The sequence below is a fragment of the Myotis daubentonii genome, chromosome 13, assembly GCF_963259705.1.
Source record: "Myotis daubentonii chromosome 13, mMyoDau2.1, whole genome shotgun sequence".
In the NCBI taxonomy this organism is placed as follows: Eukaryota; Metazoa; Chordata; class Mammalia; order Chiroptera; family Vespertilionidae; genus Myotis; species Myotis daubentonii.
In genome coordinates, this window is record NC_081852.1 from 7,762,571 (window position 1) to 7,787,157 (window position 24,587).

At 37.7% G+C, this 24,587-nt stretch overlaps 1 protein-coding gene across 4 annotated transcripts in view; it reads right to left on the reverse strand.

The window, feature by feature from the left end:
* The window catches only part of PARG (poly(ADP-ribose) glycohydrolase), a 182,060-nt gene that overhangs the window by 11,410 nt on the left and 146,063 nt on the right, over positions 1–24,587 (reverse strand). For 3 of the 4 annotated variants that reach the window (XM_059662103.1, XM_059662102.1, XM_059662104.1), the window contains exons 15-16: positions 19,668–19,776; positions 7,939–8,044 (exon numbers count right to left, since the gene is read on the reverse strand). In XM_059662103.1, the coding sequence (XP_059518086.1) occupies positions 7,939–8,044; positions 19,668–19,776 (215 nt within the window). The remainder of the gene's footprint in view (positions 1–7,938; positions 8,045–19,667; positions 19,777–24,587) is intronic. The other variant, XR_009448338.1, reaches the window with a different exon arrangement.

Genomic DNA, 24,587 nt, shown 5'->3' on the forward strand with positions numbered 1-24,587 from the left:
TGATCCAAGTTGGTCAAATTAGAATATTTCCACAGAATTTTTAATTAAAGGAGTCCCCTTTACCTTAGGGACTCAACTGCAACACTGCAGGCCTGGAACTATTCGGTCACGGCTCCTGCCACGTGGAGATGACCAATGCAAGAAGAGAACGAGGCCCATCATCTTTAAACAACACACACGAAAGGAAGCATCTGATCTCGGGATGCCAACTCTACACTGCCTCTCAGCCACATCAGCCAATAAAATTCCCTCTCATACTTAAGTGATAAGGTACACGAGTGCCTTTTGTAACTGAAAGAACCCTAACACAGAACTATTTTGCAGGGTGGGGGAGTGGGGTGGGTGAGAAAGGGGGATTTTTGTGGAATAGTTAGCACTAGAGTGGAGTCTTAAAGAAAAGGAAGAAATTAGCCAGATATAGACAGTTTAAAAATATGCAAAATGGAAAAAAATGGGCAAAACTGTAATCTAACGAAAGGCACACAGAGGTTGTTGAATAAGTTTGTTAAATAGAAATATTGTATTTGCAAGTCACTTTTGGGTAGTGAAAGTCAACATCAAGATACATTTTAATTATGCTAAACTAGCAAAGGCATAGTCTCCCACAAGTTAGGTAATACAATATGGAGACATAAAAAATAAACACTGAAGGAAATGCAAAAAGAAATAGACAAAAACACAATAAAACAAAAAGAACTTTAGTCACCGCTCTACTGTTCTTGCTGCACTCAATCCCTTCACAAAGCAAAGCAACAAAATTAGAATGATAAAGGTCTGATCTAATGGTGTAGAATCTAATAGACATAGAATAAGTGCTACACCATTCAGAGGCAACTTTCAACTGCCAACATAATATCTGCAACAACTGACTATGTTAGGCCACAAAGAAAAGCTCAAAACTCTGCAAAAAGTAGAAATAATATTATCTACATCTTTGAATACCATGCAATAAAATCTGAAATAAGGGATAAAAGAAACATTAAAAAACACAACTACCATTCAGAAATGGTTTTAAATTACCTCCTAAAAATCTCATGGGTGCCAGGTGGTACACTTAGGGCAGGAGCCCTCTCCACAGTCTCCACTGAGATGAGATAAATAAAGCATCAAAAAACCACATTGCTTCCACCTTAATATTGAGAAAAGGCCAAGTGAGCTACAGAATCCTAACTTTTCCTGAGTCTACCAGGGAGCCGAGTTTGCAAAGTAACTGAAGTATGACAAGCTCCTTTCAAGACAAGATGAGACACAGATAGTATAATTGCTGAAAGAACACAGAAAAAAAGAGGTGGCCACCATAGAAATGGATAAGAATAAATCAGTTAAAACTAACAAAATGTTAAAAGTCAAGTATGGACTGAGGGGTCACTTTGGAACAGCTAGGAGCCCCCAAAATAAGAAGAGTTCACGGTCACTCAGAGCGTTTCCGCAGGGTGCTCAGAAAGATGGGGATTAGGGGAGGTCAGAGTGCCCCTTTGGTCGCACCGGTGTGCAGGAGGCCACTGGCTGCTGCCGGGGGACAGGCACCAAGCCTTTATTCTTGTATTATTATTTATTAATTATTGTATTCAAGCAAATGATTCAATGATTATTCAAGCAAATACAGGGGAGGGAATGATCAAAAATTCGCTCCAGCCCTAGCTGGTTTGGCTCAGTGGATAGAGCATTGGCCTGCGGACAGAAGGGTCCTGGGTTCGATTCCAGACAAGGAATCTCTCTTCCCCATGTCCCTTCTTTCCTATCCTCTGGTTGCCTGGGGCAGAAAGTTGTTAATAAGTGCTTGTTGAATGAGTAAATATGTGAAAAATATTCTCTTATTAGCTATAAATATAATATATGACAGCAGTTCAAAATTAAGTTTTTATAAATTGTAAAACTCATATACAATTGGACAACACACATATTAAAAACACTTTTGCCTTATTTCTAAGAGAAATACAAGTTTAAGGATTTACATATCTCTCCCCCCCCCACCCCCCCACCCCGTTTTCCCTCCTTTCTCTTGTAAGGTAGGGAGAGCACCTGATAGGTCAGAAGAGACTTCATGAGAGGGTGAGTGAGACCTGGGGACCGCTAAGGATGGCAGCAGAGAATGTTAACATTGGCCTGTGTTTAACTGCTCTCAGGGGTTTTAGCTCCCAAATTTGTGTCATCTATCAATACTCTGAATTGGATGAGAACCTCTAATTCTTTATGCACCTGCTCTATATCCCTAACGTGAGTTCATTAGCAAACATCTTTCTTGGTGCTCTCCTCCCTTGGAGATTAATCTAGGATTTACATGTCCCCTTGCTCATGTCTGTGATGTGACCAATGAGAAGGTGGGCTTATAAAAGAGGAGCTTATACTATTCTGATGGCTGACTTGTAAAAATTGTAATATGATTGACCTATAACATTATATTAGTTTTAGGTATACAACATAATGTTTCGATATTTGTATATATTGAGAAATAAATGATCACCACTGTAAGTATAGTTAACATTCACCTCCATACATAGTTACAAAAATTTATTTTCTTGTGATGAGAACTTTCAAAATCTACTCTTTTAGCAACTTTGAAATATACAATACAGTATTATTAACTATAGTTGTTATGCTGTACATTGTAGCTCCATAGTTTATTTATTTTATAACTGAAAGTTGGTACCCTTTTAAAAAAATACATATTTTTATTGATTTCAGGGAGGAAGGGAGAGGGAGAGAGAGATAGAAACATCAATGATGTGAGAGAATCACTGATCAGTTGCCTCCTGAACACCCCCTACTGGGGATCCAGCCCACAACCCATGTGCCCTGACCGTGAATTGAACCATGACCTCCTAGTTCATAGGTCGATGCTCAACCACTGAGCTGCACTGGCCAGGCATGGAAGTTGGTACCTTTTGACCCTCTTTAGCAGTTTCAACCCCCACTCCCACTTCTGGCAACCACCAATCTATTATTTGTATGTATGAATCTATGAGTGTTTTTTTGTTTTGTTTTTAGATTCCACATATAAGATCATATGCCATTTGTTTTTTTTTCTATCTCACTTATTTCACTTAGCATAATGTCCTCAAGACCCATCTATGTTGTCAGAAATTTTTTTGTTACAAAACCAATGTATAGGAGAGGCAAAAGTAGGTTTACAATTGTTTGTATGGAAAAGAATACAATAATTAATAAATAATAATACAAGAATAAACTGTGTTTTGCATCCCCATAATTATAAACCTACTTTTGGCCCACCCTATATGCTCACAACAGAAAAATACAGATTGAAAAGAAAAATAACATCTATATCACACAGCCAGAGACAATTAAGTTAATCTTTTTTTTTTTTAATTTTATTGATTTTTTTACAGAAAGGAAGGGAGAGGGATAGAGAGTTAGAAACATCGATGAGAGAGAAACATCGATCAGCTGCCTCCTGCACACCTCCCACTGAGGATGTGCCCGCAACCAAGGTACATGCCCTTGACCGGAATCGAAGCTGGGACCTTTCAGTCCGCAGGCCAACGCTCTATCCACTGAGCCAAACTGGTTAGGGCTAATTAAGTTAATCTTCACATACAGATAAACATAGAGAATCTCAAATTTGTGTATCATACTTGATGCTCATAGTTTAATTTAAAAAGTGATTTATATTACATATACAGTACATTTCCCCCCAATTTGGCAGATTCCAAAAGAATCCTTCCATGTCATCAGTGATATTTCAGCAATAGATAATAATGGCTGCATATATTTCATTACATAGATGTACCATAATTTCCTTCTTGCCGGGAGCCGGTCCATCCGTGCTGTTTCAAGGGACCTGGCATATATGGCATACGGTTCTTAATATGTTTGCTCACCTTCTTGGCGCTGTGTTTTAACCAAGGTCACCTCTCCGAGAAAGGTTGAATCCCCAGGTAGGGATTTTCCCCTGAAGTTAGGGAGGGAATAAAACCCCTCAACTAAGTGCCAGGCGGGTAATTAATCCCTTTAACTACGAACAATCATGCTTAAACTACATAATCTTTTCTCCCTGGAATGGAGATAAGAAACGCCCTAACCTTTGTAATAGAGATTGATAGGATTAAATCAACTGGTATAAATACAGTTGTAACAAGACAGAAAGACTCAGAACTCATGAGACAGAACTCAGAACACAGAACCAGACAGAGACACAGAACTCAGAACACAGAACCAGACAGAAAGACTCAGAACTTAGAACAGAATCAAGAAGACAGAGCCTACACGGAGCCTAGAGACAGAAGAACTTCGCTGGAGAGAGCATGCCGGAGGATCCTGGAGAGGGACTGGCCTCGGAGCCTAGAGACAGAGCCTAGCGGGAGAACATGGCAAGGGATCCTGGACTGAACCTGACTACAGAGATTGGCAGGAGAACCTGACTGGAACCTGGACACTGAACCTGACTGGAGAGCCTGGACAGAACCTGGCTGGAGAACCTAGCGAGGGAACATGGCTACAGAACCTCGCTGGAGAGCCTAAGCAGAACCTCTCTGGAGATTGAGACCATTCCTTCTTCACCGACTCCGTCCACACCTTTGGGGACCCCTGGACCTGCTGGGGTTGGACCCCGGCACCTTCTTTTCAAAATTAGTTTTAGTAAATAATCCCTCACTGAAGGACACTATGATTACTTCTAATTTTCTTTAATGATTATTCAAGCAAATAAAGGGGAGGGAATGATTTTAAAAAATTGCTCCAGCCCTAGCTGGTTTGGCTCAGTGGATAGAGCATCAGCTTGCGGACAGAAGGGTCCTAGGTTCGATTCCAGACAAGGGCACATGCCTGGGTTGCAGGCTCGATCCCCAATAGGAGGTGTGTAGGAGACAGGCAATCAATGATTCTCTCTCATCATTGATGTTCCTATCTCTCTCTCCCTTCCTCTCTGAAATCAATAAAAATATATTTTTTAAAAAGTCACTCCAAAGTTTTAAATCTCAATAACTGAGAAAATGAATTACATAATGAAAATCTTTAAATACTATACTTGATAGTCACCAGCAGAAGCAATCTGCAGTCTGAAAAGCTTTATGCCATAAAGAAAGAAATGGAAGAAACACATTTATAAAGCTTCCTAAATGGTCCAGCACAAACAACCAAGGCTTATGGCAGACGTGGCTTCTGGATTGATGATACAAATGCACTCATTCATTTCACTTCAAAGAAAAACAGAAAAAAAGTGTCTGTCATAAGATCAATAAGTCCAGAGTGAAAAACAGGTTTCCTCAAATTCAGGATGATAAAGAATTTCATAAAATAAAACCCAGAAATTTTTTTCTATAGACTTCAAAACACTGAAAATAACATGAAATTGTTGAGTTGAAGAAAATGTGGGCAGAAGTCTTTAGAATAAAAAAATAGGTAAGATTTTTCTAAATACATCACAAAACTGCAAACATGTACAAATTAACTTCATATGACAACAACCCAACAGGCTGAAAATAAGTGGAAAAAAACTAAGAAAAATACCTGCAACATGACAGTTAAATAATTAATATTTCTTAATATAGAAAGAGCAAATGAAAAATCAAAATAACTCCTTACAAGCTAAATGAGCAAAAGACATGAAAAAACAATTCACAAAATAAATAAAAATGACCAATAAACACATGAAATATGTTGAATTTCAGAGAAATTAAAACGATTGACAATCTCATCTTTGTGAGCATGCCTGTGCAAAGGAAGACAAAGTAATTCAGAAGGAAATTTGCAATAAGTATAAAAATATAAAATACAAACATCTTTTGAGTCATTAATCTTACTTCTAGGAATTAACCATAATAAAACAATTATATGTAGCATATATAATTATATACTGCAGTATTGCTTTTCATATAAGATAAAGAAAATAAATCAACTGTGTACAATGGAGAATTGATGAAATAAATTAAGTATATAGGTACATACAACAGACAAGCATTTAGCTACAAAAAAATGTCAACAGCAGGTCTACATTTGTTGGTGTTGAAAGCCATCCATGAGACTGTAATGTTTTTAAAATGAGGCAGTTTAGAGCATAGACTATATGGTGTGATCTTATTAATGTCAAATGGTTACATAGATTATTACATAGAAATATCTGAAAGGGTGGTCACCAAAATGTTAACAGTAAATCCTGGTGATTTTCACAAACATCAGGATAATTTTCTGAATTTAAAATATAATAATAAGTGTGTTTTTTTTTAAAGTATATTTTTATTGATATCAGAGAGGAAGGGAGAGGGAGAGAGAGATAGAAACATCAATGATGAAGAGAGAATCATTGATTGGCTGCCTCCTGCATGCCCCCTACTGCAGATCCAGCCCACAACCCTGGCATGTGCCCTTGACTGGAATCAAACCCGGGACCCTCCCGTCAACAGGCTGACACTCTATCCACTGAGCCAAACCAGCTAGGGCATAAATGTGTTATTTTTTATAAAAATAAGAGACTCATTTATGACAGCTCAACTCTTTTACTCCCAACAAGATGGATTTTGTCTATCTCTCCTTTGGCCATCAAGGCCAGATGGCCATTTAGTGTTTGCTTTGTTTTCTTGTTAACTTGATAAATGTAGTAGAACAAAGACTCTGCCTGGCCTTGGTCCTGGGTTCGTAGCAGAAGCTTCAGAAGCCCTGGGAAGTTCCTGAGTGACAGTATCTTTGTTATGAGGTGATTCCTATTGGGCCCCGGGATAGCTTCAGCATTGGGACTTTCAGCCTTTGAACTTCAGGGAGTAAACAGAGGGTTGAAAATGATGTGGCCAATGTCCCAATCAATGATGCCCATGGAGGAAGCCTCAATAAAAACTTTGGACACCAAAGGTCCGTGGAGCTTGCTGGTTGGCAAACACCTTGATGTGTTGGGAGAGTGCCCCGACACCACAGGGAGCGGGCATGGGAGCTCTGTGTTCTCTCCCAGATCTCACCATTATGTACCCTTTCTAATAAAGTTGTAATAGTGCCCTCCTGGCTCTGTGAGTCACTCTAGTGAACTGTTAGACAAGGGGAATCGTGGACACCTCTCAACTTGTAGCCAATTGGTCAGAATTGTGTGTGGCCTGGAGGACACCCACCCCCACCTCAGACATTTGGCTAGAGTCTGAAGTAGGGGTGGTCTTGTGGAGGACTTCGCCCTTATCCTGTGAGGTCTGCACTAACTCCAGGTATTCAGTGTCAGGATTGCATTGCAGCACACCCAGTTGGTTTTGGTGTCAGACCAGTTGAATTGACAAGACCAGTAACCATCCTAAGTAATGATATAATACTATTTTCTATAACTGATACTTTTGAGAGTAGAGGACATGTCATAATCTGGTAAATGGCCAAAAGCTTTGTTGATCAGGTTTTGTGATTTTTATACACAAACAATAAAATTCAGGAATTGTTTATCTTTCTTGGGTACCCAAATGCCTCCTTATCTATGCCATTCATGCAGCTCTCCCAAGCACTACTCCCATACACTGTGCACCCTAGTAAAGCACTTATCACTGTGTGCTGCATTTGCCTATGCCTCTCTCATATGCTAAACTGTGAATTCCAAAGCAGGAACCACATATTACCCACTTTTATATTCTCAGAGCCAGCCAGTGCCTGGTCTTGAGCATGGTTTTGAGGCCAGAAACCTCAGTATCTACCTTCCTGTCTGTCTGGGTGATGCCCAATCTTGCTGGGCCAAGAGCACAGCAAATGCCCCATAAGTTTGGTAAATGAATGACTGAGTCAACAAAACAGCTCTGAACACACATAAAAATCACTTCCGTGAAAGAACATGGTAGATCAGAGAAATAAGTAACCTCTGAAGGGAAACAGTAAATAAAAAAGAGGATAGTGTCAAGTATTCTTTTTCTCCTCTCTTAGATCTTTGTGGTCTTTTATTATGATAGAAAATCAGTTTGAAGGACTAACTTTTCTCCCTAGTCAGAATGCTATTATCCTTCTTATAACAATGTGTCCACTCACCTTTTAATCTCGCATCGCCCCCAAAGGCACCGCAGCCCCAGTTTCCCGTGGCCACTGCAGAAAGATTCTCTGAAGAAATCCCAGGACGGAGAAATCCACAGTAAGCCTGCAGGATTAAACAAGTATCAAAGCACATGAGTGACTGGACACCAGCAGTCTTTCTAACTAGATGGACTGGAGCAGTAACCATTAGCAAGCTTACATTATCTCTCTATTTTTCCTTAGGGGACAAAATAAAGGGAAAAACAAAAAGTTGTGGGATTATACAAGAAAGAGAGTAAGAAATGATTAATTCTAATACTTATTTGCTTTGATGCTGGGCAAATGAAAGCCTTAAAGCCAGGGGTGAGGAATGTCCAACCTGCGGGCCTTACCAGCCCTGCGACACCATGTGCTCGGCCCTCCAAGGCATGAGGGGTGAGTTAATTAAATGTTTGACCAAGCAGAGCAGGCTAATTTTTAAGTTGATAATTTTGTATGGCCTGAGAATGATGTTATAAATATCCAAATGGCCCTCAGCAGATAAAAAGGTTCCCCACCCCGCCTTAACCCAACATGGGCCTCAGTTTCTTTTTTCAATTCAAAGACATAGAAATGAAAATATCAGAGACATTTCAAGAGCTGATAGCATCACAATGACACACTACCAGGAACTAACTAAAGATAGGAAAGGCACGGGAAACACTGCTTTATTTGAAGGCTTTTGAACACCATTTTTTTCATTAAGGTAAAGAGCAATTACTATTATGTTTTCTTAGCACTCTCTCTGAATTATTGGAACTAGATTAATAACTGTGAATAGCTTTTTAATGTGCCTCCTGCCACTAGAATGCTTAACAATGAGAAAGCAACTATATTATAAAAGGGATTCCTACACCTGGTTACAAAATAATCCCAAGAACCATTCCAGCTCCAAGAGTCTCTAGTTTCAAGCTGTTTTAAACGAGAATATCTGAAAATGTATTTCTCAGTAACCTGGGAAAAGAACAACATATCCTAAGGATGTTGACCAAGTATTAATAACATGAACAGTTCATTTTGTATGAGAAGACTGCAGTTTAAGGTCCCAGAGTTTCTGATGTCCATTTTTTTCCGATCAGCCTGGTTGGTCTCCCTGCTTCCTAAGGGTTCTTAGTTTTCTAAAACTATCAAACTCTATTAAGAGGTTGAGTACAATAGCAAAGCAAATCTTCCTGGGTTTTCTCAAGTAAGAACCAAAGCCAAAAATTAGCTTATGCATAATCATAAATAAAATAAAAAATGACCTGTGACAGATGTTCCCAGAGAAAAACCAAATATAAAGAAAGATGCTCTATGAAATCCACACACAGATATATAGTCAATTGTTCTGTGAAGTTTCCACAAAGGTATAAAAATTTCATCCACTGTCTGGATGGATTAACAAGGCAATTCCTTGCACCCCTCCTAGGCTGTAAATCCTGACAGATACTAATTATAAGCTGTAATTATTCACCACACCATTATTCAATGATGTGGTGCAGAGCTTACACCAGAACTCACAAATGACCTGTAAAATTAGGTGCATGGAGCTTCTGAAAATCCCTTTCAGGTAAAACATATCAAAAAGCAACATTTTTTTTTTTAGCAGATTCTTGAAAGATATTCTCTCCCTCCCTTTAAGCCAAGAAGAAAGGGAGCACACTCTGTCAGAGTAGATGTAGGTTTGGTTGCCTGTCAAGTTCTCCTGCCAGGCCTCGCTGAAGAGGGAGACCTCTTAGCTTCCTTGTTCATGTCATTTCTGTTCTACATGTCAGACTGGCTTTAGTCTCTTCTCACTGCTGTCTCTACATATCTGAGCTAACTTTTCTTTAAGGAACAAAAATAGCTTCCTGAAACAAAAGCCTAACAACAGAATTTTAAATATTTAGATTAGAAGCAAAATCTAATATAAAGTATTAACCAATTTTACCAAAAAAAATCCTATCCTAAAAAACAGCCACAACTAAAACAAACTATATGACTGAAATTAACCTGCATTTGGTGTTTTTATCAAATACAACTTTAAAAAGATAATCAGAAATTAAATGATATAAAACAATTACATGATAATTAGATATAAAAAAAACTGTTTGTAATAAATAATTACAAAATTCTTTTATTCTGTTAGAGCCAAGCATTTCCAAGGTCAGAAAGAGGAGAGAAGCAGCAAGCCCCTCTAACGTCCCTGAAGAGGGACAACCATGCTCCTTCTCCAGCGAGGACAGGGTCCCTCAAACGCTAGAAACCAGGGCAGCGTCACTGTCAGGGAGTCCTTTCCTTTCACAGGAGTAATTGAGCTACTTCAGTAAGAAACAACCATCGGGTAAGGATAGAGACCTTAAAAGAACTGCCAAGTTCTTACTTCATGGGGAAAGGTGCCAGGAGTTCTCAAGAGCTCCACACTGGCAACAAATACTTTATTTTTTCCCCGCCCAGAGCCACTTGAGGCGAGTAATCAGAACAGTAAGAGTAATAGAAATCCAGCTTAAATTTAATCACATCCTGATATGACCTTCACCAATGACAGAGCTACTTATTTTTTATTTTTATTTTTTTTACTAATAAACAACTTTAAATTTGGAAAAAGGGAAGCATTTATATCTCAGGACAGTAAGTAGAAGATACCAATGAACCCTTTAAGAAACAAGAGGCAGGAGGAAAATACTGATATCTAGAGTAAAAACCTAGAGCCCAACCAGGAAGTGGTAAAGATAGAGACGTAGGAAGGAAATAAAGAAAACTGAAGTGATGCCTGGCCCACATTGCTCAGTGGTTGAGTGTTGACCTATGAACCAGGAGGCCACAGTTTGATTCCTGGTCAGGGCACATGCCTGGGTGTCGGGGCTTAATCCCCAGTAGGGGGAGTGCAGGAGGCAGCCAATGAATGATTCTCTTTATCACTGATGTTTCTATCTCCTTCTCCCCCTCCCTCTCTGAAATCAATAAAAATATATTAGAAAAAAAGAAAAAGAAAACTGGCCCTAGCAGGTTTGGCTCAGAGGATAGAGCATCGGCCTGTGGACTGAAGGGTCCCGGGCTCGATTCCGGTCAAGGGCACATGCCCTGGTTGCAGGCTCGATCCCCAGTAGGGGGCGTGTAGGAGGCAGCCGATCAATGATTCTCATCATTGGTGTTTCTGTCTTTCTTTCCCTTTCCCTTCCACTCTGACATCAATAAAAATATATTAAGAAAAAAAGAAAACTGATGTGAGAACCTACAGGCCCAGAAATGAGTCCAGGAAATAGATGGTCCTCAGGAACAGTGTACCACAAATATCCATGCACCCATGCGCATGAGCACACACACACTTTTGTAAAAACTCAGTCTGCAACATTAATTTTAGCAGGCTCAAGTAGATATTATTAAACTATGTCTTTTACTATACTATAAACATATTATTTTACTTGCTAGATTAATAATTTAATTAGGAATAATAATTTAACTTAAAGTAATATAGTTGGTACTGATACTGATTTTCTGAGGTTTTAGAATACTGTGATTTCTTAAAAACAAATACAACAAAAAAATTAAAAAGGAAAGAAAAAACAACAAACATAACATAAAAAATCCCTTAAGAATCATGGGGACATATGTGTTAAGTTTGCACAGTGACAGATGATTACTAAATTTAATGGGGTGATCACACTGTAAGATATAAAAATGTTGAATCACTATATTATACACCTGAAAGTATTACAACTAATATAATACTGTATACCAACTATACTTAAGAGAATCTTTTGGAAGATAATAAAATATTATTAATAGTCTTAAAACTATCCTTAGATTCAGTTCATCAATTTTATAAACTTCTCTTGCTACTTTATTAAATAGCAACTGTGTAAAGTTGTTTATTACTATAGTATGTATATGTACAATAGAGAAAAACTTGGTACCACCTAATTGTTCAAAACAGTAGTTAAGTCACAGTATATCAATCCCACAGATTTTATGCCTATTAAATGTATTATTATGAAGATTATTAGAAAGTATGAAAAATATTGATAATATAGGGCTAAAATAAATAGGTAAAATACAAAATTATAGGTACTTTTTGAACAGATATATATGAAGCTAAATATTCATGTAGAAAGACCTCTACAAATGAAAACAATTATTTAGATGATTTTTTATCTTTAAAATAACTGTAAGATTGCCCTAACTGGTTTGGCTTAGTGATAGAGCATCAGCCTGCGGGCTGAAAGGTCCCAGGTTCGATTCTGGTCAAGGGCATGTACCTTGGTTGCGGGCACATCCCCAGTAAGGGGGTGTGCAGGAGGCAGCTGATCGATGTTTCTCTCTCATCGATGTTTCTAACTCTCTATCCCTCTCCCTTCCTCTCTGTAAAAAGTCAATAAAATATATATTTAAAAAATAAAATAACTGTAAGATTAATAAATTGATTTTGCTTTTTAAAAATGCAATATAAGCCCTTGCTAGTGTGCTCAGTGGTTAGAGAGTCGCCCCAAGCATCAGAAGGGTCTTAGGTTCAATTCCCAATAAAGGGCAGGTACCTGGGTTTCAGGTTCAATCCTCAGCCTGGTCAGGGTGCATATGGGAGGCCACCAATCAATGTATCACTCTCACATCTATCTCTCTCACATCTCTCTCTCTCTCTCTCTTCCTCTCTCTCTCTCTCTCTCTCCGCCCCACCCACCTCCTTCCCTCCCTTTCACTCTCTCTATAAAAAAAAAATCAATGGAAAAAAAATATCCTTGGGTGTGGATTAAGAACAACAAAAGAAGCAATATAAAATGAAAGAATTACGCAGATTGTAGTTTTCTTTCTTATGTGTAAAACAGAAGATTAGAATAGGTATCTGTTTGGTTATTCTGATTCTACATATTGAGAAACTTAGGGGAAAACTCACTTGAACTAATATTTCTGTAAAGTAGTGACACATTTCAAGAAAAGATTATAAATGATCAGATGTTGAACTTCCTAGATATATCAGCAGCAAGTATTGATTGATTTTGTTAATCAAGCTCTGGTTTAATAACAAGCCCCTTCTAAATTTGGTGATAAGCAATAAAAAAAATCAATAAATGAATCAATTTTTAAAATGGTAGTGATTTCCTGCTGGGGTGGTCTCTTCACTTTGTTAAATTTCTGATCCCAAAGCCTCCACAAAATACATTCATTACTTAATCTTACCTGAATGAGTCTAACCATGGCTAAATGCAGCTTTTCACAGATGATTTCTCTCTTCCCTTGCTAAGCTATTTGCCACTTCTGCAAGCTGGAGTCATAAATCTTCCCAATCACAAAAATAACTCTCCTCTAGAATGTCACCCAGCTGATCTCTCAGGGGATTAAACACTGCTTCACAGCATCAGCTAAAAGGAGACTGACTTTTCCTTTAAAAACCAACTCTACTTATAGGCCACATGTCGTCCAATAACACGAGTGGAGCCTAGATGAAGCAGACTGTTTGCAGAAGTAATCAAGCACTTTGTGGGATTGCCCTTCCATTATTATCTGGTGACAATGCCCCAAAGTAGCAGATAGGCCTCTAGAGTTCAAAGATCCACACTGAATTCTGATGGTGAAAACTGGTCTTATGTTTGTTGCTTCATTTAGAAAAAAAAGAGTTTTTCTATTCATTCCTACTTTCTCTCTGGCATGCAAAAAAAAAAAAAAAAAAAAAAAAAAAAGAAAGCAGAATTGTGCAAGTCATCTCTAAAGTGATTTAATATAAACTTCTGCTTTAAACCCAAGTTGACAAAACACAGTGAGATGTAAAACATTTAATACCCTCTCCAAGTTGTGCTGTCAGTTTCTGGAAAACTTCCTGTTGCATCTACTGAAATTTATTATTAACTCTCTTTTAATAGCTAAATGTCCCTAATAAGTTATGAAATGCTTTAATTTAGAAAGCCCAAAGTTATTTGGATTAGTTTTCTAATTAAGTTATTAGTAACATTTAACAAAACCACTTACTGCTTTCTTATTTGTCAATGAAAGAATTAGAAAACTGATTCTTTGCTAAAAGGGCAAATGTTTATGAAAATAGTAGTAAATAAAAAGCCATACATTTATTAAATGATTTCCCTCATGCCAGGCCCTAAGTGCTTTCTCAATGCTAGCCCATGTGGTGATGGGCTAACTTTACGCTTGTGGTATTTCCTTGTCTCATGGGAATTTAATAAAATTAAATTGTCAGGGGAAGCAAGGAGGAATCCTCAAATTTTCTTTAAAAAGTGTATCAAACAGAAAGGGATACTGAGAAAGGTATTCACTGGAAGCTTGCTTACAGTATAGGATTATGACTAAAAAAGAAGAGGTAAGCCAGGTGTACATGCTTGCAGATCATATTTTAACAAATCAGGATATACTATTTTTTTTTTTAAAAAAATACATATATTTATTGACTTCAGAGAGGAAGGGAGAGGTAGAGAGAGATAGAAACATCAATGATGAAAGAGAATCATTGATCAGCTGTCTCCTGCACACTCCCTACTGGGGATTGAGCCCACAACTCAAGCATGTACCCTTGACTGGAATCAAACCCGGGACCCTTCAGTTCGCAGCCTATTCACTGAGCCAAACTGGCCAGGGCAGGAAATATTCTTAATGATTTAAGATTGAAACAGGTAAAAAGTCTGGAAAGACAGATTTAGTTATAGTAATCTTTATGTGTGAGGAGTTAGATTTTTAAAAAGTAATTAAGGTAAAATTTTATTTTATCATTTGCCTTAACCACATTTCAAATGCTCAATAGTTACAATACCATCATCACAGTAAGTTGTATTGGACTTTAGGCCTTAGATTCTTTAGCTGAGTGCTAATCAATTCATGATTAGTGACTAAATTACCCGAGGCCAGAAAAGGATCACTACAAAGCAGTAGACAGAACAGTCCCTGTTATACAGGGCCATATATACCTTGTGTTTCCACTCACTAAAGTAGAAACAGTGCCTCAATAATGGCGTCAAATTAGCCCTGGTCTAAAGGATTTACCTAACAAAGCATAAAAGCAAGCCTCCAAAGGATTAAGTTGTCCAAGTCACTTATTTCTAAAACAAAGCTCAACATTAAAGAACATTTTTAAAAATTCCAGCAAGAAATGCAAAATTTACAACATTTGGCATCGATCATAAATTATCAGGTATACAAAGCACAGAATACAATGCATATTGAGGAGAATAACCAGTCACTAGAAATAGGCCTAGAAATGACACAGATGATAAAATTAGTAGACAAGGACATTGTAACAGTTGTGGCTATTTCATATGTTAAAAGCTACTTTAAAGACTGAGCATATTAAATAGAGACATGGACCCTGGTTGGTGTGGCTCAATTGGCTGGAGTGTTGTCTTATGCACAGAAGGGTCACGGGTTTGATTCCTGGTTAGGGCACATACCTGGGTTGTGGGTTTGGGGGTGTGTATGGGAGGCAACTGATCAATGTTTCTGCCTCTCTGTTTCCCCCTTTCCCTCTTCCTCTCTCTAAAAATCAATAAAAACATATTATTGGGTGAGGATTAAAAAAATAGAGACACAGAAGATAAAAACAATGATCCAATTAAAACTTCTAAAGATGAAAATTATAATTTCTGAAGTGAAAAATATAGTAGACAGGATTAGCAGTAGATAGGCATTGCAGAAGAAAAAAAATCATGACCTTGAAGACATAGCAATAGAAACACCCAAAATAAAACATAAGAAAAAAATCATAAATGTAAATATACTGTGATAAATGAATGATGAATGAGCAGTGGGACAACATTAGGCATTCAAGAATACAGGTAATTGGAGTCTCAGGAGTGTGGGGGTGGGGATAGAAAAAGTTTGGCTCAGTGAATAGCAGTGCATAGAGCGTCGGCCTGGGGACTGAAGGGCACTGGGTTCAGTTCTGGTCAAGGGTATGTACCTTGGTTGTGGCTCGATTCAGGCCCCATTGGGAGGCCTAGGCCCGGGAGGCCGGGAGGCAAGCAATCAATGTGTCTCTCTCACATCAGTTTTCTCTGTCTCTACCCCTCCCTTCCACTCTCTCTAAAAATAGATGGGGGAAAAATATCCTCAGGTGAGGATTAACAAACTAATAAGCAAAAAATAAGATAGGAAATCTGGGCACACAAAGGGACACCAGGGGCATGCTGCATAGAAGGACAGTGAAAAGGTTGCCACAGCAAGCCAAGGAGAAAGGCCTCAGGAGAAACCAAACCTATGGATGCTTTGATGTTAGACTTCTAGCCTCCAGAACTGTGAGAAAATGAATATTTAAGCCAGTGGTTCTCAACCTTCTGGCCCTTTAAAGCAGTTCCTCATGTTGTGGTGACCCCCAACCATAAAATTATTTTCGTTGCTACTTCATAACTGTAATTTTGCTACTGTTAAGACTCATAATGTAAATATCTGATATGCAGGATGGTCTTAGGCGACCCCTGTGAAAGGGTCGTTCGACTGCCAAAGGGGTCGCGACCCACAGGTTGAGAACCTCTGAAAGCGATAAAAAAAAGAAAGTCTTTTGAAGGAAGGGGAACCTGGCTTCTTTACTGCCTATCTGTGTGGCCTGGGGCATGTTAGTCAACTTCCTGAGGCTCAGTTCACTGTCTCTAAATTGGAGATAAGAACAGTGTCTACAGTGAGGTTAGGATTAAATCAGACATAGCTTTTTAAGTGTGAAGTAGAATGCCTAGCACATATGCAATCATTTAACATTAATGATCAATTTTACTATATTTACTTGTATAATTTTTTTAAAGTTTCTACATGCATTTGGCTTAATCTTTTATGAAATATAAATTAGGCTTACCTGCATTCTGACATAAGTAATGGCAGGTTGAAAACAAATAGAGAACTGCAACACTATACATTAAAAGCCAACCCATCTGCTTCATGTAGTTTCATCTGTGTCACACTTCCATTGACACTGGGATTTACTGGGCTTTAGTTGCTTTATTTAGCATTTATATTTAAGAAATATCCATAAATCTGTAACATTTTGAGTGATTTGAGATAATTTACTTATATCTAAAAAGTTTATCTTTAAAAACTGTATTAATAATATATAAGAAGTTTAATTAATCATTGACTAACTCATCTAACAAATATTTTTGAGAAGTTCCCTTAAGCAAGGCAGTGTGCTAGGCACTCTTTTTTGGTCGAAGTTTATCTCACAAGGTCTCTATAAAATGTTTCCTATGTTGGTAACACAACTAACAACTTACTCACATATACCAAGGCTTCACATTTTTAAAATTTCTGGTGCTTTTGAGGATGGGTAAACTGAAGGTTAGTGCTATATAAGTAAATTTATAGAACATCAATTGGCCATGGGAAATTAAAAAGAAAAGAGTTATGTATGCTCAGGGTTATCTTTTAAAAGATAATATTTGTTGTCCGGCCAGAGTGGCTCGGTTGGTTGCAGTATCATCCTGTGCACGGAAAAGTTGCTGGTTCAATTCCCAGTCAGGGCAAATGCCTGGGTTATGGGTTTGATCCCTGGTCAAGGGTATGCAGGAAGCAGCAGATCAATGTTATGCTCTTGCATTGATGTTTCTCTCCCTCTTCCTCTCCCTCCCACCCCCTCCCTCTCAAAATCAATTATATATATAACTCTAGAATAGAAATGTAATGGGGAGATGATAATGCAGTTTTTCTAGCAGATACCCTTCGTCCAGCTGATTTATGTTTCTCACCTCTCTCTCTCTCTCTCTCTCTCTCTCTCTCTCTCTCTCTCTCTCTCTCACCCTCCTTCCCTCTTTCTCTCTCTTAGCATGTCCTCTGGTGAGGTTTGAAAAAAAAAAAAAGATCATATTTGTTGATAATTTCTAAAAGTTAATTATCTACCTCCTTCATAAGGAATGTGAAAATATGGACTTTATCCATTAAAAACTGAACATTTAAATCTGTGTTAATACATACATGATTGTGCTTAAATACATTTCCTTTTTATATATTTCTCTCCACACTCTCTACTGCTTATATAAATGACCTCTAGTATCAATGAACATGTGAAAAATTCACATATACATGTTTAATAAGGTACATCTAAATATAAAATGAAAATCTAAATGATGAAAATCTAAATATAAATTTTCTTATCCTATTGATATACTAAAAACATTATGTCTTGGAAACAACTGCTACAAGGCAAGAGTTTAGAACAGCAAAACAGGCTTACATTTTAAAACATAGTTAATAAAAGATATCCTTCAGGCAAATTCTGACTTTCAGAGTCAGGTAAGAGAAAGTATAGCTGCTGATATAACAAAAAACAGTCTTTCTGAATAGTGAAATTACTTTTTTAAAAAGGTAAACAGCCCTAGCCGGTTTGGCTCAGTGGATAGAGCGTCGGCCTGTGGACTGAAGGGTCTCGGGTTCGATTCTGGTCAAGGGCACCTGCCTGGGTTGCGGGCTCAATCCCCAGTGGGGGGCATGCAGAAGGCAGTCAATCAATGATTCGTTCTCATCATTGATGTTTCTGTCTCTCCCTCTCCCTTCCTCTCTGAAATCAATTTAAAAAATAAAATAAAATAAAAAAATAAATAAAAAAGCAAACAAACAATATCTATTATATAAATTCAACTTTGGGAAACTGCATTTAATCTTCAAACTTTTTATGAGATTCCTTCGAGAATGTTAAACATTAAAACAACCTAATAAATTATATATAAGAAAACATGTGCAACCATAAGTTAGATTTTCATGTAAATTAGGATATAAGATAATAAATGTAATAATTACATTTACAATGGCTACTAAGTTGTTAAGATTATTTGGTTGTTTATTTTACTAATAATCTGAAAGGCAAGGTAGTTCAGCTGAGATAAGAAGACCACCACAAGGAGGGACCATTCCTGTGGGGAGACCTAGGAAGATGTGAAGATGACACACTGAATGCCGACATGCCAATCCAAGCACTCCAACCCCTGCAGAGACACACCCAGCCTGCTCTCATTCTCGGAAGTTGGTGCAGGGAATGGCACATCTGTAACCATGCAGAACCACAAACCTCATAATCTTCATAAACAATCTCATACTAAATCCTACCGTAGGAGTTAAACCATGGTTTTCAGAATTGGGCCAGTGTTCTTAGCTGTGAGAGTAGGTTGAGGAACTAAAGAAAAAGCCAACTGTTTTGGTAAGACCCTAAATCTAGAGAATAGTATCAGCAGCCCTATTGATAGTATATTTATTATGGTTAACAGTGGTGAAAAGGTAAACTAACAAGAGGAATGGCTCATTTTTATATTTCTGTAATACAATTAAAAAGAAAATGATTATAGTAGACAGCACTAAGCATCATAGAAAATCATAGATTCCACAATAAGTATGTCTAATTGCCAAAAATCAGTAAATAATTCACAGGAATCTTACGCACAATAGAACAATTTTAACTGGACTTTTATGGTTTACCTGTTTTAATTCTGAAAGTATACCTTGTGGAGAAAAACGTCATTGGGTAGGTCTAAAAACTTTTAAGGGTTCATTCACATCTCTATAGTTTTGCAATAATGTTCCAAAGCAGCTACCAGTACTTGGTGAGATAAATGCACATGTGGGGCTTCATGTCAAGCAACAGTTTATCTGGCATCAGTAATCAAACAATTACGAAATGGAAAGTACATCTTGTACAAGCTGACAGATCCATTAAATCAGGAGAGCTATGGGCAGACATACTGACACTGCAAGAATTACCAGAAAGCATTAATTTCAGCATTAATAAAATGACAGTAAATAGATGACAGCTGCCAGATGAACTAAGAAATAAGGTTGCTGGCCTTGTTAAGCTCACGTCTGATTTTCTCAGGCACAAACTGGTCGAGGTAGCGTCTGAAGTGAAGGGCATCGATGGCGACAATTTCAGTGCTGCGCCGCTGCCAGTCGTCCCTGGGCAGGACAGGAGGGAAAGATGAGGGACAGCGAAAAGCACTCACAAAGTAAAACCTTCACAGGTTTCCTGAGACACTGGCAGGGTTAAAATATTAAAAACAAACCCATGTCATAGATCTCAGAAAAACAGGAAGGCAGAAAACACTATTTTATTTTAGACTCCAAGGTACACATTGTGGACTGGCAGGCATTATACAGCACACAAAAAATTATGGAGAGACAAAAAATATGATATATTATAAACGGGTACATCATTTACAGTGAGTCTCAGAGGTTAAAGGATTTGGGGGGAAACAAAAAAACCTTAGGTCTTTGTTTTCCTCTAATATTAAAGATATGGCATTTGTATTTTGACAAGAACTCATTCCTCCTCTGTTTTGAAAGATCTCCTCTAGGTCACTGGGTCTGTAACATCACCATACATCACCCAAGAAATAATCCCAAGAAGTCAAGTGTTACAACATGTGTAACGATTCAGTACAACATTCTACCTACTGTGCTCAATCGCTGACTGTGAAAATATTTTTAAAAAGACAAAAACAGCAAAGCAGACAATAACACAAAGCAGCACAAATAACACGTTGCCTGTGGAAATATGAAGGAAGCGCTGAGATGATTCTGAAAACATAAAATTCCAAATATTTCATCTCATAAATTTGCACATATTGATATGCCAAGCAACTTTCCACTCTGAAGAACAGCAATAAAAACCTTCATGTTAATCTGTAAGTAACTATCATAATAAGTTAAGCATCCACACAGATAACTACTGTGACCACATGGTTTAAACAAAACAAAGGGAGAGGCCAGGGGCTGGCCTGAGATGACAAAGACTAAATCTGCACAGCTGCAGGGGCCGTGACTGCAGGGGCGGTAGCTGGTGATTTCTGCCGCTTGGCTTTTTTTTTCTCCTTAATTCTTTCTCCTTTTTCACCCAGTCCCACAATGCTTTTCTCTTCTGACAGCTGTCAGCTTGTTCTCCATCTATGAGTCTGCTTCTATTTTGTTTGTTAGTTTATTTTGTTCATTAGATTCCACATGAGTGAGATAATTGTCTTTCTCTGACTGGCTTATTTCACTTTGCATTAATACTCTCCAGGTCCATCTATGCTCTCACAAAGGGTAAGCTTTCCTTCTTTTTTAAGGTCCAGTAGTATTCCATTGTATAAATGTACCACAGCTTTTTATCCACTCATCTACTGACACTTGCATGCTTCCATATCTTGGTACTGTAATGCTGCAACAAACATAAGGTTGCATATATTCTTTTGAATTAGTGCTTCAGGTTTCTTAGGATATATTCCTAGAAGTGGAATCTCTGGGTCAAAAGGCAGTTCCATTTTTAATTTTTTGAGGAAACTCCATATTGCTTTCCACACTGGCTGCTCCAATTTGCATTCCCACCAATCCCTTTTCCCCACATCCTTGCTAGCACTTGGTTGTTGATATACTGATGACAGCCATTCTGACAGGTGTGAGGTGATATCTCATTGTGGTTTTAATTTGCATTTCTCTGATGTTTAGTGGTGTTGAGCATCTTTTCATATGTCTATTGGCCATCTGTATGTCTTCTTTGGAGATGTATCTATTCAGATCGTTTGCTCATTTTTTATTTGGGTTGTTTGGTGTTTGTTTTGGCGTTGGGTTGTAGGAATTCTTTATAAATTTTGGGTATTAATCCCTTATCAGATGTATCATTGGGGAGTATGTTCTCCCATTCAGTGGTTTGTCTTTTCATTTTGTTGATGGTTTCCATTGCTGTGCAAAACCTTTTTAGTTTGATGTAGTCTCATTTGTTTATTTTTCCATTTGTTTCCCTTGTCCAAGGAGACATATTAGAAAAAATATTGCTATGAGAAATGTATAAGATTTTACTCCCTGTTTTATTCTAGGAGTTTTATGATTTTCGGTCTAACATTTAAGTTTTTAATCCATTTGAGTTTATTCTCATGTATGATGTCAAAAGGTGGTCTAGGTTCATTTTTTTACATGTATCTGTCCAATTTCCCCAACACCATCTATTGACTAGACTATCTTAATCTGACTGTATGTTTTTGCCTCCTGTGTCATAACTGTCCATAAAGTGGGCTTATTTCTAGCCTCTCTGTTCTGTTCCATTGACCTATATGCCTGTTTTTATGCCAGTAACACGCTGTTGTGATTACTATAGCCTTGTAATATAGTTTGGTATCAGGTAGCCTGATATGTCCAATTTTGTTCTTCTGTCACAGGTTGCTGTGGCTAATCGGGATCTTCTATGTTACCATATACATTTTTGGAATATTTGTTCTAGTTCTGTGAAATATGCTATTGGTATCGTCTTAGAAATTGCACTGAAATCTATGGATTGCTTTTGGTAGTACAGGCATTTTAATGATGTTAATTCTGCCTATCCAAATGAACATGGCATATGCTTCTACTTATATCTATCTTCATCAATATCTTTCATTAGTGTCTTATAATTTTCCGAGTACAGGTCTTTTACAGCATTGGTTAAACTTATTACTAGGTTTTTTTTTACTTTTCTTGGTGCAATTGTAAATGGGACTGTTTTCTTAGTTTCCCATTATGATAGTTCATTATTCTATATAATAAAAGCCTAATATGCTAAGTGTCCAGTCGTCCAATCAACCAATCAAAGCATAATATGTTAATGATATGCTAAGGCCACTCAACTGCTCGCTATGATGTGCACTGACCACCAAGGGGCAGACTGTCAAACAGTCGATCAGGTGCTATGATGTGCACTGATCACAGGGGGCAGACGCTTCGACCAGTAGGTTAGCTTGCTGCTGGGTTCCAGCTGATAGGGACTGAGTGAGATGAGCCAGACATGCCCTGGGGCCCTCCTGCAGTCCTTCCCAGGCTGGCCAACCTCCCGCATCCCTCCCCAGCCCCGATCATGCACTGGTGGGGTCCCATGGCCTGGCCTGCGCTCTCTCGCAAGCCGGGCTGAGTGACCCTCCCGCCCCCCGAGTGCATGAATTTCGTGCAGCGGGCCTCTAGTCGGTGTATAAAAATGCAACTGAATTCTGGTATTTGTTCTGTATCCTGCTACTTCACTGAATTCATTTATCAGTTCTAGTAGTTTTTTGTGTGGAATCTTTAGGGTTCTCTATATACAGTATTATGTCATCTGCAAATAATGGCAGTTTTACTTCTTCCTTTCCAATTTGAATGCCTTTTATTTCTTCTTCTTATCTGACTGCTGCGGCTAAGACTTTCAGTACTATGTTGAATAAAAGTGATAAAAGCAGACATCCTTTGTCATGTTTGCAATCCTAAGGGAAATGTTTATAGTTTTTACCCACTGAGTATGATGTTGGCTGTGGGATTGTCATATATGGCCTTTATTATGTTCCCTCTATTCTGCCTTTGCTGAGAGTTTTTAACATAAATTGGTGCCAGATTTTATCAAATGCCTTTTCTGTATCTATTGGTATGATTATGTGGTTTTTATCCATTGTATGTATATGGTGTATCCCATTTATTGATTTGTGAATATTGTACAACCTGGATCCCTGGAATAAATCCCGCTTGATCATGCTGTATGATCTTTTTAATGTATTGCTGGATACGGTATGCTAGTATTTTGTTGAGGATTTTACCAACTATGTTCACCAGGGATACTGGCCTACAATGTTCTTTCTTTGTGGCACCTTTATCTGGTTTTGGAATTAGGATAATGCTGGCATTGTAAAATGACTTTGGAAGTCTTCCCTCGTCTTGAGTTTTTTAGAATAGTTTGAGAAGACTAAGTGTTAATTCTTCTTTGAATGTATGGTAAAATTCACCTCTGAAGCCAACTGGTCCAGTACTTCTGCTTGTTGGGAGTTTTTTTTATTATTGTTTCAATTTCATTAGTTGTAATCTGTCTTTGTTCAGACTCTCTGATTCTTCCTGATTCAGTTTGGAAGATTGTATGCTTCTAGGAATTTACTCATTTTGCCCAGATTGTCCAATTTGTTGGCATATGGTTGTTTATAATATTTTCTTATAATCCTTTCTATTTTTTTGGTGTCAGTTGTTAATTCTTCTCTTTCATTTCTGATTTTATTTATTTTGATCCTCTCTCTTTTTTTCTTGATGAGTCTGGTTAAAGGTTTGTCAATCTTGTTTATCTTTTCAAAAAAACAGGTGTTGGTTTTATTAATCTTTTGAATTTCATTTTAGATTCTATTTTATTTCTACTCTGCTCTTCATTATTTCCTTTCTTCTATTCACTTTGGGCTTTGTTTGCTGCTCTTTTTCTAGTTCTTCTAAGTATAAAGTTAGAATGTTTAGTTAATGATTTTTCTTATTTCTTGAGGTAGGCCTGTAGTGCTATGAATTTCCCTCTTAGGACTGCTTTTTCTGTGTCCCATAGATTTTGGGTTGCTGTGTTCTCATTTTTATTTGTGTCAAGGTCTCTTCTTATTTCTTCCTTGATCTCACTGTTAACCCATTCATTGTTTAGTAACATGCTAGTTAGAGTCAATATCTTTGTGTGTTTTTCAGGTATTTTTTCCCTTTTGATTTATTTCTAGTTTCAAAACCATTCTAGTCGAAGAAGATAGTTGGTATGATTTTAATTTTCTAAATGTATTGAGACTTATTTTGTGTCCTAACATGTGGTCTATCCTAGAAATGTTCCATATGCACTTAAAAAAAATGTATATTCTGCAGCTTTGGAGTGCAATGCTCTGAAGATACCAATTAAATCCTTGTGATCCAGTGTATCATTTAAGGCTACCATTTCCTTATTGATTTTCTGTTGGGAAGATCTATCCATTGATGTCAATGGGGTGTTAAAATCCCTTACTATGACT